The 12,500-nt window shown below is 34.9% G+C and overlaps 2 protein-coding genes across 3 annotated transcripts in view; one reads left to right on the top strand and one right to left on the bottom strand.

Annotated features, from left to right (window-relative positions):
* The window catches only part of LOC137645862 (ninjurin-1-like), a 157,186-nt gene that overhangs the window by 89,283 nt on the left and 55,403 nt on the right, over positions 1-12,500 (top strand). The window contains exon 4 of one of the 2 annotated variants that reach the window (XM_068378856.1): positions 5,122-5,249. The exons of the other annotated variant lie outside the window; for it this stretch is intronic. The gene's annotated coding sequence lies outside the window, so the exon portion shown is untranslated. The remainder of the gene's footprint in view (positions 1-5,121; positions 5,250-12,500) is intronic. 2 annotated transcript variants of the gene reach the window in all.
* Positions 1-12,500, bottom strand: part of LOC137645425 (uncharacterized) — a gene marked incomplete at its 3' end in the record, with an annotated part of 73,562 nt that overhangs the window by 20,089 nt on the left and 40,973 nt on the right. Inside the window, exons 2-4 of the mRNA XM_068378232.1 lie at positions 8,271-8,411; positions 5,119-5,260; positions 4,192-4,256 (exon numbers count right to left, since the gene is read on the bottom strand). Of these exons, the coding sequence (XP_068234333.1) occupies positions 4,192-4,256; positions 5,119-5,260; positions 8,271-8,411 (348 nt within the window). The remainder of the gene's footprint in view (positions 1-4,191; positions 4,257-5,118; positions 5,261-8,270; positions 8,412-12,500) is intronic.

Raw genomic sequence — 12,500 nt, 5'->3', positions numbered from 1 at the left:
ATGGTTTCCAAGGCCTTTTAGGTTTCCTATTATTGCGTCTTAAGAGGCAATCCACTAAAATCCTATTTCAACATCGGAGGCAGTCTGTTTTAAATGGTGTAAATCTAAAGGAATTTAATTTACTGTTTTACTCCTCTGTAGACAATATCATTGAGTTCTTTCTCTTCCTGAGATATGCTAAGAATACTTTTTTCCCCATTCATATGTTTGCTGCTGTGCTCAAGCACATTGGATTGAATCTGTCTAGCAGCCCAGATATAAAAAATGCAATCACATATTTTGTTATAAGAGACCCGTGCTACCACGAACATCTCTTGGAATTTAGATGCAGTGCTGAAATATTCATCCATACTTTCTTTATAAATTCACTCCATAGAGTTTAAATGATTGTCAGTGAAACTACTCTTTTTATTAGCTCTTGCCTCTGCCAAGAGGGTTGGTGAGGTATAAACCTTGTCCTACAAAGTTAGGTTTACCTCTAACAAAAAGGTCCCGACTCTACTATTTGATTTAAGGTCTGAAATAATACATGAGCTTACGCAGACATGTTTCTTTATTTATCCTAAATCCATTCATTGATAGGGACACAAACAAAATGCCTGTGTTTGGTTAGTTCTTTAAAAGCCTAATTAGCAGGTAGAGTACCTTTCTCTTTCAAAATAATCATGTTCCTAATCAAAGAGTGCCATGGTCTTCTTGCTGAAGAACTTGACCATTCCTTACCATCGCAATTTAAATAAGTTTTTGTTTCCATTGCTTATGGTGAAAATATAACATTCTGAAGAATATTTCCCCTGATGAAATTATAAGTGCAGTCTAGTGGAGGTACTATTCCACTTTTGCCTCAATTTGCCTTAAATGTTTGAATCGTTTATGATTCAGGCTGTGCTTCAGGTCCTTTTATTTACTGCAAGGGATGTTTTAGCTTGAACTTCATTAATAAAGTTCTTTCCTTATCCTCCCTTTTGATATCTCAAGGTTGAGTTTTACCTTATGGGGACCATAGATGTACACATTGATATGTATAAGAAGTGTACCTTTAGATTTTAAGGATTTTACTTTAGTTTGGATAGCACATTTTTCCTGGTATGCCAAGAGCATATGTAAAGAGACAATTAGCCTTGTTGGCATACTGCAGAAAGTCTCCCCTACAGTACTTCTAATGCAACTCAAAGTGAGATGGATGTAAAGGTGTATCACATGTGTTTCACAGATGCTCGTACAATGTAACGGTATATTCTTTTTTATTGTATGTCTTTCTTTACACCTTACTGCTAACAGAATCTGTTTAAGCCTGTCTTTTCAGCAATTATTTTGTTTGAATTTTTGTGACCACCTAGCTCTGAAACTTTTGTATATAAGCTCACTGTCTGTGAGAATAAAGTTAGCTGCATTCATTTCGCCTTTCAGTTATGACTTCACAACTCGTTCTCACATTGGTGATCATCATCAGAGTGACTAGCTCCCTCCTGCTTTACCCCTCACTGCCATGACTTATTGTTTGATGATGCCTCCCTATGACCCTGACTCTCTTAACAACGCAACTCCCATGAAACAACTGCACTTTCACCAGCACAAAGGCATATTCCTGGTTTCGGCACGCAAAGGTCCAATTCCGCATCAAGGGCATGACTCGCTCAAACACCAAAGCAGACTATGTTCTCGCAGAGATCCCCAAGGACACTTTTCTGGAAATCTCCAATTAATTTTGCGAGCAAGGAGATGCCCCAATAGTGTACGGCACCCTCAAAACATACCTCCTGGAGCAGTAATCGCCATCGCCAGCTGCCTGTATAGCCAAACCTTTTAAGCTCTCTCCACAACTGTTGGGGGACCAAAAGGCTTCGTTTGCCCTCAGGGAAATGACCAGTATCGCTCGCCTGGAACCTGCCACAGATGGCTCTCCTCGTGAGGTGAACCTGGTTCATACCCTTTGTGTAGGACGCTTACCCGAACCTGTACATGCTGCTATACCCGATGTCGATACTTTGTCCATAAAGGACCCGATGAGCAAAGTCGACACCAATATGGATAGTTGCTTAACCAACTTTAAGACCTCCATCATCGTCACCACTCCTGAAGAAGAGGACAGCTATTCAACATCGACCGAAGCCGACGTGAATGTGGTAGGACACAGACGCTTAGACCGTGATATGCCGGAGCGGCGACAAAGCCGCCCACCAGTCACCACACTCTCACGCCTCATCCAACAACCTCTACAGCCACTTACTGTTGCCCTTCGGCAGAAGTTATGCTACTGTCACTCCAGATTCGTGGCTGCTGTGAAGAAATGTGCAATGGCCATAAAACGTATTAATATTCCATAGCTTGTGTCGATGGCCTCCCCTGTCACTAATTTTTTCTTTTTATATGATCAGGTATGGGCGGGCAATTTTTGGTAGATACGGGTGCTAGCCATTCTCTTCTGCTAAGCCAACTCTCCAGGACATGACGTAGTCTGTCGAAGTCCAAGTTCTGCGATACCCACCCACGGTTACAAAACTTTCACATTATCATTGGGAAGGGCCAAATATAATTAGTAGTTTCTCGTTGCTGACGTCACGTTGCCAATCCTCGGAGTGGATTTTCTTCTACTATTTCCACCTTCTGGTTAATGTCGCTCATCGACGAATAGTTAATGCAGACTCGCGTAACACTTACAGTTCCTTCTAAACATGGTACAGTACAGTATTTATCACCATAGCAAGATGACGGGGGCCTCAGTGTTTGCCAGATTCAGGCGTCTCACACCGGATCGTTTGGCAGCTTCTAAACAAACATTTGCTGAAATGGAAGAACTGGGCCTTTGCCAAAAGACCTCGAGTCCATGGTCATCACCCTTACACATTGTCCTGAAGAAAGTTGGCTCTCTATGTCCGTGTGGGGATTGCACTCGCTTGAACATGCAAACAGAACATGCAAACATCACATATGTGACCTCCTACTAGCACAAAGCGAAGGTGTTCTCCATGCTCAATCTACGGAAGGGGTATTATCAGGTTCCCATGAACCCAGAGGACATCCCAAAGACTGCCATCACTACCCCGTTTGGTACATATACCTTCAATTACTCCTGTTTTGGCCTTCGTAATGCTGGGGCCACTTTTCAACGCTTCATGGATGGCATCTTAAGGAACCTCCCCTTCTGTGTATGTTACGTGAATTACATACTTGTGTTCTTATCCTCCAAAGAGGAACACCTCCGCCACCTACGCATCGTGCTCGACCACCTGCAACAGAACTGCCTTGTAGTTTGGTACAACAAGTGTACCTTCAGCGCCAACGAAGTATTGTTCTTGGGCACTGCATCACTCCTGAAGGAGTACACCCTCTCCTTAAGAAGGTAGCAGCCGTTCAGAACTTCCTCAGGCCCTCTACCATCAAAGCACTGCAAGAATTCTTGGGCATGATCAACTATTATGACCGTTTCCTCACAAGGAATACACTAAGCCTGTCACCATCCTCAAGCTGTGACAAGTAAAGACAGCATAAGCAATCAAGGAATTTGAGTTCACTCTTTTATTTCTTATTGCAAGGGTTTTTTTATTTTAACAATTCCTAATAGATTGTTACTGTCATTCCATCCTGTTGAATGAGGTATTCAGTATATGAATGTTAGGGATGATTTATTAAAATAGAGCAAATTATCATGATCAAATTTTATTTTTCCAATACTTAACTACCTCCCCACATCTAGTGGGATCAAAAGCTAATTGAGTTCTGTAAACATATACTAACACACGCCTCCTTTGTTAAGACTTAGTTATATCAAAATTCGGAGAAAACCTTTCGTTTTTATTTGTTTTTGCTGCAAAACTCATACCCTGATGAAAATTTGCCCTTTGAGCGATTTATAGTTCTGGGTTACTCCGGTAGCAAGAGCCAGGTGGCATACGCCCAGTTTTATCTTTCTACTAGTGATTTTGTATCTTGAGACAATTCCCGGTTGCTGTTGATGTCTAGGAGAACCATTCTCATGGTTAGAACAATAAATCTAAATCTAAAGAAATGAGCGTTAAATCTCCATTTGCAAAGAAACATTAATAATTCTACTGAGTGCAGGGTTGAATAATGTTCAGTAATTTAGCTGGTAACCGATATTCACTCAATATCCTTTAACTCAAGATTTTAGGTTACCTCATAGCGAATATTTGAATATATCTAGTTATGGAAAAAATGTTTTATACTTACAAAGGGTTCCGTAGCTTGAAAGCTGTTTATGTCCACATTTTTCGACGTTCCACTACTTGGTAGCTCTGAAAAACAAAATGGGATGGATGTTTTATTAGTTTTATCTTTCTTCTTCAAGTTTCCAATAGATGAGGATTTTTTTATGAGAGTCAGAGAAGGATATCACTTCTTGATCTAATAATTATGGTCCTTTGAAATACTGGCAAGTAATATGCCTGATTTTACTTTGAATTCTGGAGCAATCGAGTAGTTTTATTTTCTTGCTGCTAAGATGTTGTTATACATGAACATCCATTGAGTATTGAATTATATGTAAATTAAAAATATTGTGAGGTCAACCTAAAAAACGATAATTTTTAGCTTATCAATATTAGTTCGTACATTTTCCTATTGTCTTAATGTATACTAAACCGATCAGCCGCCTCAAAATAATAAAACTTTGAAAGCTCAATTTGTATTAGAGATGATTATCTGAATTTTTTTTTTTTATTAAAAATATCAGCTTCAAAAATTTCCTTCGTGACAAAAAATTCTTAATTGACAGTGTGAAGGTACAAAAAATAGAAATAATGAAATTTTGATATGCTAGGTTGATGGAATTGTGATTTTTGAAAGCTAAAAGCAATTACACCTCAGATCTGCAAAAAAAAATCTTGCTAACATTTTTCCCAACGTTTTCCTGAGTATACACAATTATAACCCACATACACATACAGCATATATATATATATATATATATATATATATATATATATATATATATATATATATATATATATATATATATATATATATAGTGTATATATACACACATGTATATGTATATATATGTGTAATGTATATATGTATATATATATATATATATATACATATATATATATATATTTATTTATTTATTTATTTATTTATTTATTTATTTATTCTTACCAGTTGCCGCCACAGACGCAACTGCTGTGGATATTGGAGCTACGATGCTTTGATCGCTGATCATCGGTTCTACAGACGAGGTGTAAGCTTTTATGTTCAGGTTCTGGATTTCTCCTCCTGTGTTTGACAAGGTTAGAGTTTTCTGGAAAAAAAATTAATTTTTCCTTTAATGAAAGCGTATTAATATTATTTTAGACTTTTTATATGCTGTTGTATTGAAATTACTGAATATCCTGGAGGCAGCAGTATAAAAGTAAATATAACATTGAACTCTGCAAAAGTGCAATTGCTTTCATCCCTTCCGTGGATCACACGTCCTACATATATGGGCGTTAAGCTGGCTGTTTGATATTTGCTTTTTGGCATCTGTTAAAGCATTATGCAAGGTGAGACACCTCTCTTCTACCTATGTTTCTTTTTAGCATGTTTGTGCTTGAAGAATTTTCCAGAACTTTCAGTGACCAATGAGTTAATATTCATCATCCATGTTGTCAGTGAATAGAGTCTCATTGATGTCCGGAACTCAGTTGTGGTGGATATATGATTGATGTAATGGTGAAAAATGTGTTCACTTCAGGAATGTATTTTTCACTGCCTTGATTAGGGGAGCCATTACCTCCTGGAGTGATATGCAGCCATAATCTTAAACTAAACAATTTTCTTTCAGTGTCAATAAATTAGTGGGTTCAAAGACGGCAACAGTGGAAAGGAAAATGTTAAGATGATAAATTTATTGACGAAGGGCATACCTACAATACAGATGAGAAGGAAAAAAAAACTGTCCATAAAGTTTTAGCAAATATTTTAAGGCCAGTCATAAGTGGGAAAAGTCTGTGTAAACGTTTATTGGAATATTAGTGAATGAATTGTGGAATTGAGCTACAAAAATGCCATTTATTGAGGTTGAAGGGTATTTTTGGAATTAAATACTAACATATTATTCGTCAACGCATTCATCCAACTCTAAGGCATCCCTCAAGTATGGTTAAAGTCTATCAGATACACTTACAGAACACCAGTCTTATCATCATCCATCTTTTATGTTAAAACAGAAATAAGTAAATAAAAAAACTTATCAAACATCCCAAACTCTATAATTCCATCTTAGCTCTTACATCTTTTTGTAAACAGTGTCCATGTAGTAATAAATTTGCACTCTTTGGTGTAGACGCACCAGTTCCTCCTGTACTTTGACCAGATGGCTCTCTCACTCACTGTCCAAAGGAAAAGGCAATCCTTTTGGCTGATGTGTTTGACAGTAAGCAGAGTAATGAGAAACTCAATCTTCCTCATTCGTGTTTTCTTGAGGCCAAAATAATTAAATTAAAACATTCCTGATGGACCTTGATTATATAGTTGTAGATCCAAATGGTATTTTTCCTTTGTTTTGTTAGCTCATAAGTTATCTGTTATCTTCCATAAGTTAGCAAGATGAGGTTCTTTTTGGACTAGTGGGAGAGTTGGTAATATTTGTGGTAGCGCTATCACTACAGAATACCCCCAATTTCCAGAATTCCCATATTATCTCAATCTTTTGAACGTATTTTGAAAAAAAAAAAAAAAACGTCTAAATAGGTATGCCGAAGATAATAATTTGTTCCCTAGTTTGCAATTTGGCTTTCACACAAGCCTTGGAGCATGTGATGCCCTTCTTACAATTTCCAATGCTGTACAGAAATCATTGATTGTGATCAGGAAGTTCGTATGATTGGCCTTAATTTTAGTACTGCCTTTGCCCGTGGTAATCAATATACCTTTGCTTTCATACTAAAACAGTTGAGAGTAGGTGTCTTTTCTTGGCCTCATTGTTGAATTCTTAAGAAATAGATTGTAGAATTGTTGTTGATGGGCACCATAGTAAGTATAGGAATGTGGCATGTGGTGTTTCTCAGGGTAGTGTTCCTGACCAACTGCTTATCATACTATATGCAGTACACATAGTGGTTTGGCGAAGATACAAGCTCATTACATATGCAGATGATGCTACTCTTTGTATCTATTCCATCTCCTAATTTAGATCCTGGGTTGCTGAATACCTTAAGGGAGATCTAGCTAAAACTGGTGCATAGGGCAAATTATGGGGCATAAAGTTGAACCTTAACAAAACTCAAAGTATGATTGTAATTAAGTTGAGGACAGTGGCTCCTCAACATCCAGATCTCTGCATTGATAATGTTTCTGTAAAATTTTAGGTATGATTATTGATTGCACACTTACTTTTGAGAAACACATTTGGTCTGTTTCTTCTTCAATTACACAAAAATGGCTTATTAAGAAAGTCTTTCATGATTTTCGGTGATCAATCTCCTCTGAAAAAGAAAAAAGTAATTCTTTCATTGTACCTTCTTTCAAGTATTGTTCTTCTGTTTGGTCTTCAGCTCCTGACTTTCCTCTTAATTTGTTGGACAAAGCATGCCTTTATATTAAGATTCTTATTCATATTCTTGATATTAATCTTTGGCACCTTCGTTCAGCTAGTTCTTCATATATGTTGCATAAGATTTTTCATAAATCTGACCTTCGTTTGCATTCGGATCTTTTCAAACTTTACCAACCTATACATAATAATAGGTGTGCAGTTAGTTCTAATAGTATCTCCTTTACTGACATAAGGCCTAATACTACACTGTATTCTAGAAGTTTTATTCCACCTGTGAACAGACTCTGGAATGATTTTTCTAATTAGAGGGTTGAATTGGTGCAACTTCAGAAGTTCAAACTTGCACCGATCTTTTTTTGTAACAGGCTGACATGGATCCGTCTTCATATAGTATATATTTCATATACTGTATAGTGTAATGTTATTACTGATCTTAAATTATTTGTTATTCATTAATTCTCATATATAGTTTATTCGTTTCCTTATTTCCTTTCCTCGCTTAGCAGTTTTTCCTTGTTGAATCCCTTGGACTTATAGCATTGTACTTTTCCAACTATGGTTGTAGCTTTGCTAGTAATGATAATATCTTGAGTTTTTCTGGTAGGCTATGCCTACTATCACGGTTTACAGATTAGGAGGTCGAGTGTGCAATCCACACCCCTTCCCCGCGAGTTATACCTGTTGGTTAATTCTGACTCTTGTCTTACAAATACTGAAATGTAGTTTTTGTCAATAATTACTATAGGGGTAAGAGAGGGATTATATAGCTTACCAAGTCAGCATCATAAACAGCATCTGAAATTATGATTTCTGCTTGAACAGAAGCCAGGGATGCTAACATTGCCAAGAAGAACGTCATTCCACCGGATGTTCCTCCATCTAGTGATCTCCAACACAGTAACATCTCTAACATCTGCAAAAAATACGGCTCAGTCAATTTTAGTTGAATTGGTGTTTCTTATTTTGAAAAAGGTATATCCCCACATCTAGACCAGGACTGGTGTGAAGTAAAAAATAGAGGTAGAAAGGAGAAAAGGTTCCTTTTTAACCTTAAACATACTTATGAAAATTACAAGAGTTAAGGAAAGGGGCAGCAGCTTTATGTTACCAATGAAAAGGATATGTTTACTCATGAAAATATAGATTCTTGATAATTGAGGACAAATTCTTAGTTGCAAAACTGCCACTACTGCATCCTGAGATATTTATTAGAAAGAAAGAGACTGAGAGAATCTTTTCATTGTGACTATTATCACTATATTTTCTGTATTTCGTATCATTCATTTAGAAATAGATAAATTTGGACAATGGAATGTATATGACGGTGACTGGAAACTAGGAAGATAAAGGAGGGGCTTTAATTGTAGATGGTGGAGTTAACATAATGGAAGATGGCAAGGTGAGAGAAGTGGGGATTCGCAGAATAGAAGTAAGAAAGGTATCATGTATGCCAAAGCTTGGAAATAGGTTAGAATGACATGTGGAACAAAAGGTGGTATTGTATGAAGGAACTCACTGTCCTTTATGGAAGTGCGCCTTGGTTATTAAATTCATTTGAAATAAAAAAAGGTGAAGCTGGTAAGATTGACTGTTTGCCTAAGTATAAATGATGCAAACAGAATTGATAAGGTGAGATACTTGGAGATATAAATGGTGAAGGGATGGATCATAGTATTTTGAGACGGTTTGGCCATGTGGAGAGAAGGAATAACAATATGCACATATATATATATATATATATATATATATATATATATATATATATATATATATATATATATAATATATATATATATATATAGTGTGTGTGTGTATAATATATATCTATATATATATATATATATATATATATATATATATATATATATATATATATGTATATGTATATATATGTGTGTATATGTGTGTATATGTATATATATTTGTATATATATGTGTATATATATATGCGTATATATATATATGTATATACACACACACATATATATATATATATATATATATATATATATATATATATATATATATATATATATATATATGTGTGTGTATATACATATATATATACGCATATATATATATATATATATATATATATATATATATATATATATATATATATATATATATATGTGTGTGTGTGTGTGTGTGTGTATATACACACAAATATACTGAACGTATATACATACTTAACCGGAGTTAACACTTCAAAAAAGATCATCGATAGCATGTAAACCTCTATAAGCAATTAAATATAATTTGTAACGCAGTAAATTAAGTTATTAGATAGTTAGATTGTTTACGACCTTTCAAATGAATTTATTGATTAAGCTGTAAACCATGTACAGTACAAAAACTGTGATTTCTCTGGAATTCAAAACTGGTATATAGCGATATCCTAATAAATCTGCCATTCACTTCAAAGAGAAATATTTGCTATTTCTATTCTACATTATCGTATTGTCATTAATTTTTCCATTTCACCCAACTATCCAACAATATTTGTCCCTCTCTTTAACCTATACTCAAAATTTCTCTCCACCCTAATTCTTACACCTCATGTACTGTACTACGCACACAGTTCATTTTAATAAGTTCAACCCGTCTTATTTCATTTGCTTTTCACATCCCCACCTAACTTCTATGAAGGTGAGTTGATTTAGTTATCTATTCATGCCTTCACATTTCCATGGATAACTCTAAGTCTCTTAACTGTCTTTTGCACAAGTCCTGCTATCTTTTTTGCATTTCTTATTCTGTGGCTCGCCTCCTATCTCATCTTGCTATCATATGTTACATTTACATCCACTGCCCACACTACATTCTCCTTAATCAAATTTACTCTCATTGCCTTACTATTGCTCAAATTTACTTGAAGTTTTTCCTTTTTGCAAACACTTTTAAACACACTTACCATCTACATTTAATTTTCACTATCCCAAATTAGCACAGTCTCATTTACAAGTGTGAGACATCTCACATCCTGCTCAAAATTTGTTTCTTTATCCCTAAAACTTATGCTCAGTCCATCCATCCATCAAGATATTGAATCGCCACGGATATTTGTCTCGACTCGAACCCATTTTCCCACCTAAGCAGTCATTCACTTACTTACATAATCTAACATACACTTTATTTCGATTATAAAAGCTTTTCCTTGTTCTCTGTATCATGTCACCTATATCAGACTTCCTCAATACACTCGACATTTATTTTTTGTCTAAACTATTATAAGCTTCATCTAGGTCCCATGTGTGCCAGTTATAACTTTTTCCCTTTTCTTTAAAATTTGTCTCATAACTTCTTTCCATGACAAATACTTGATCTACAGTGTATGCCATCTTCCTTGCCTAAACATACACATTTCTTCCACTATCAGCTCTATCCACAGCTGCCTTACTTTCTCAAGAAGAATCCTATAGTTTACTTTCTTGTTTAAATTAATTAATATTATTCCCCTATAATTCATAGTAACTTTTCTCACCTTTACCTTTTATATAATGGAACTATTAGTTCAGTTTCTGGGATACCTCTCTCGACCAAAAATATTTTAGAAACCCTCGGTAACCACTTAATCACGCTATCCCCCACGTCACTGTAGTATATGATTTGCAATCCCATTAGCTCCGTCTCGATTTCCTTCAATCTTTTAATCAACTTTTTTATACCTTCAGCAATTATTCCCCTCAGCATTCTGAGACCTAAACTAACCCTTTCAAATCTTATATCACTTGAATCTGCCTCCCTTTCATGATAAGGTGTACATTTTTTTTAAACATTTGAGCACCTAGCCGTGTGTAAGTTTTCTGCAAAGCGTGTACATCCACAATTATTCATCATATTCATTCTTTTGGCCCACTTACATCTTTTATTTAGCTTTCCATGGGTCCACCATTCTCTTTGCTTTTATTTATCATTATTTATACAGATCCATAGTCTGCCTGACATTACTTCTCTATACACTTCTTCCCTATGATTTTTTTGCGAGATCTTTTTCTCACTTTCTCCTATAATCCTATGTTACCCAATCCATCTTCTTATGCGATTGAACCCGCTATTCCGTGTGTATGTGTATGCACATACATATACTGTATGTGTATATATACATATGTGTGTGTGTGTATATATATGTATATATATATATATATATATATATATATATATATATATATATATATATATATATATATATATATATATATACATATACATCCACTAAATGCGGAATCCCGTATCAATGTTCTTATGTTCATTCGGTACTCAAGAGAAATTTGCTTCTACAAAAACTATTCTTTAAAGTTATCATAAGTAACGAAATGTGCATTTACCGTGAATTAATCCATTAGAGATGTGAGTAAGTCACGATTCCATGATCACACCGATGAATTACTTAATTCTGTCTCCTAGATACCGCATAAACAACATGAAGGTTGTCTCGTATGTGCATGACTAGTTGCCTGTTTTCTTGCCACTATTTGTGTTAACATTATTTTTGCTTTGTGTGATATTTTCTCTTTCTTAGTTTTAGTTTTTTCTGTATTTCCTTTTCTAACACATATTAGGTCATTCTTAATGTTTATAGTTAGGCCTATTCTTTTTACATAAACTTATTTAACTCTTGTATCTTAGTTTGTCGTACTCTACTTATTCGGCAATTGGATTGGATTTTTTTTTTCAGAATACTTGAGTAGACTTTATACATCTCGTTATTTTTTTTAAGATGCATAGATTCATATTTAAAATTGTTATTGCCACTGATCTAAAAGTATTGCCTCACACACAATTTATAGACTATATATATATATATATATATATATATATATATATATATATATATATATATATATATATATATATATATATATATGCGTGTGTGTTTTTTTATGCCTGTAAGTATATACAGCAACAAAAATGGTGTCGTTTCTTGTCCACTGCAAAACAAAATTCCTCATACATGTTTAATTCATGTCTACGAGTTTTGTCCGCTTTCATCACCATGCTA

This window comes from Palaemon carinicauda, chromosome 8 (genome assembly GCF_036898095.1).
Source record: "Palaemon carinicauda isolate YSFRI2023 chromosome 8, ASM3689809v2, whole genome shotgun sequence".
NCBI classification, from domain to species: Eukaryota; Metazoa; Arthropoda; class Malacostraca; order Decapoda; family Palaemonidae; genus Palaemon; species Palaemon carinicauda.
This window is presented reverse-complemented; position numbering and strand designations above follow the sequence as displayed.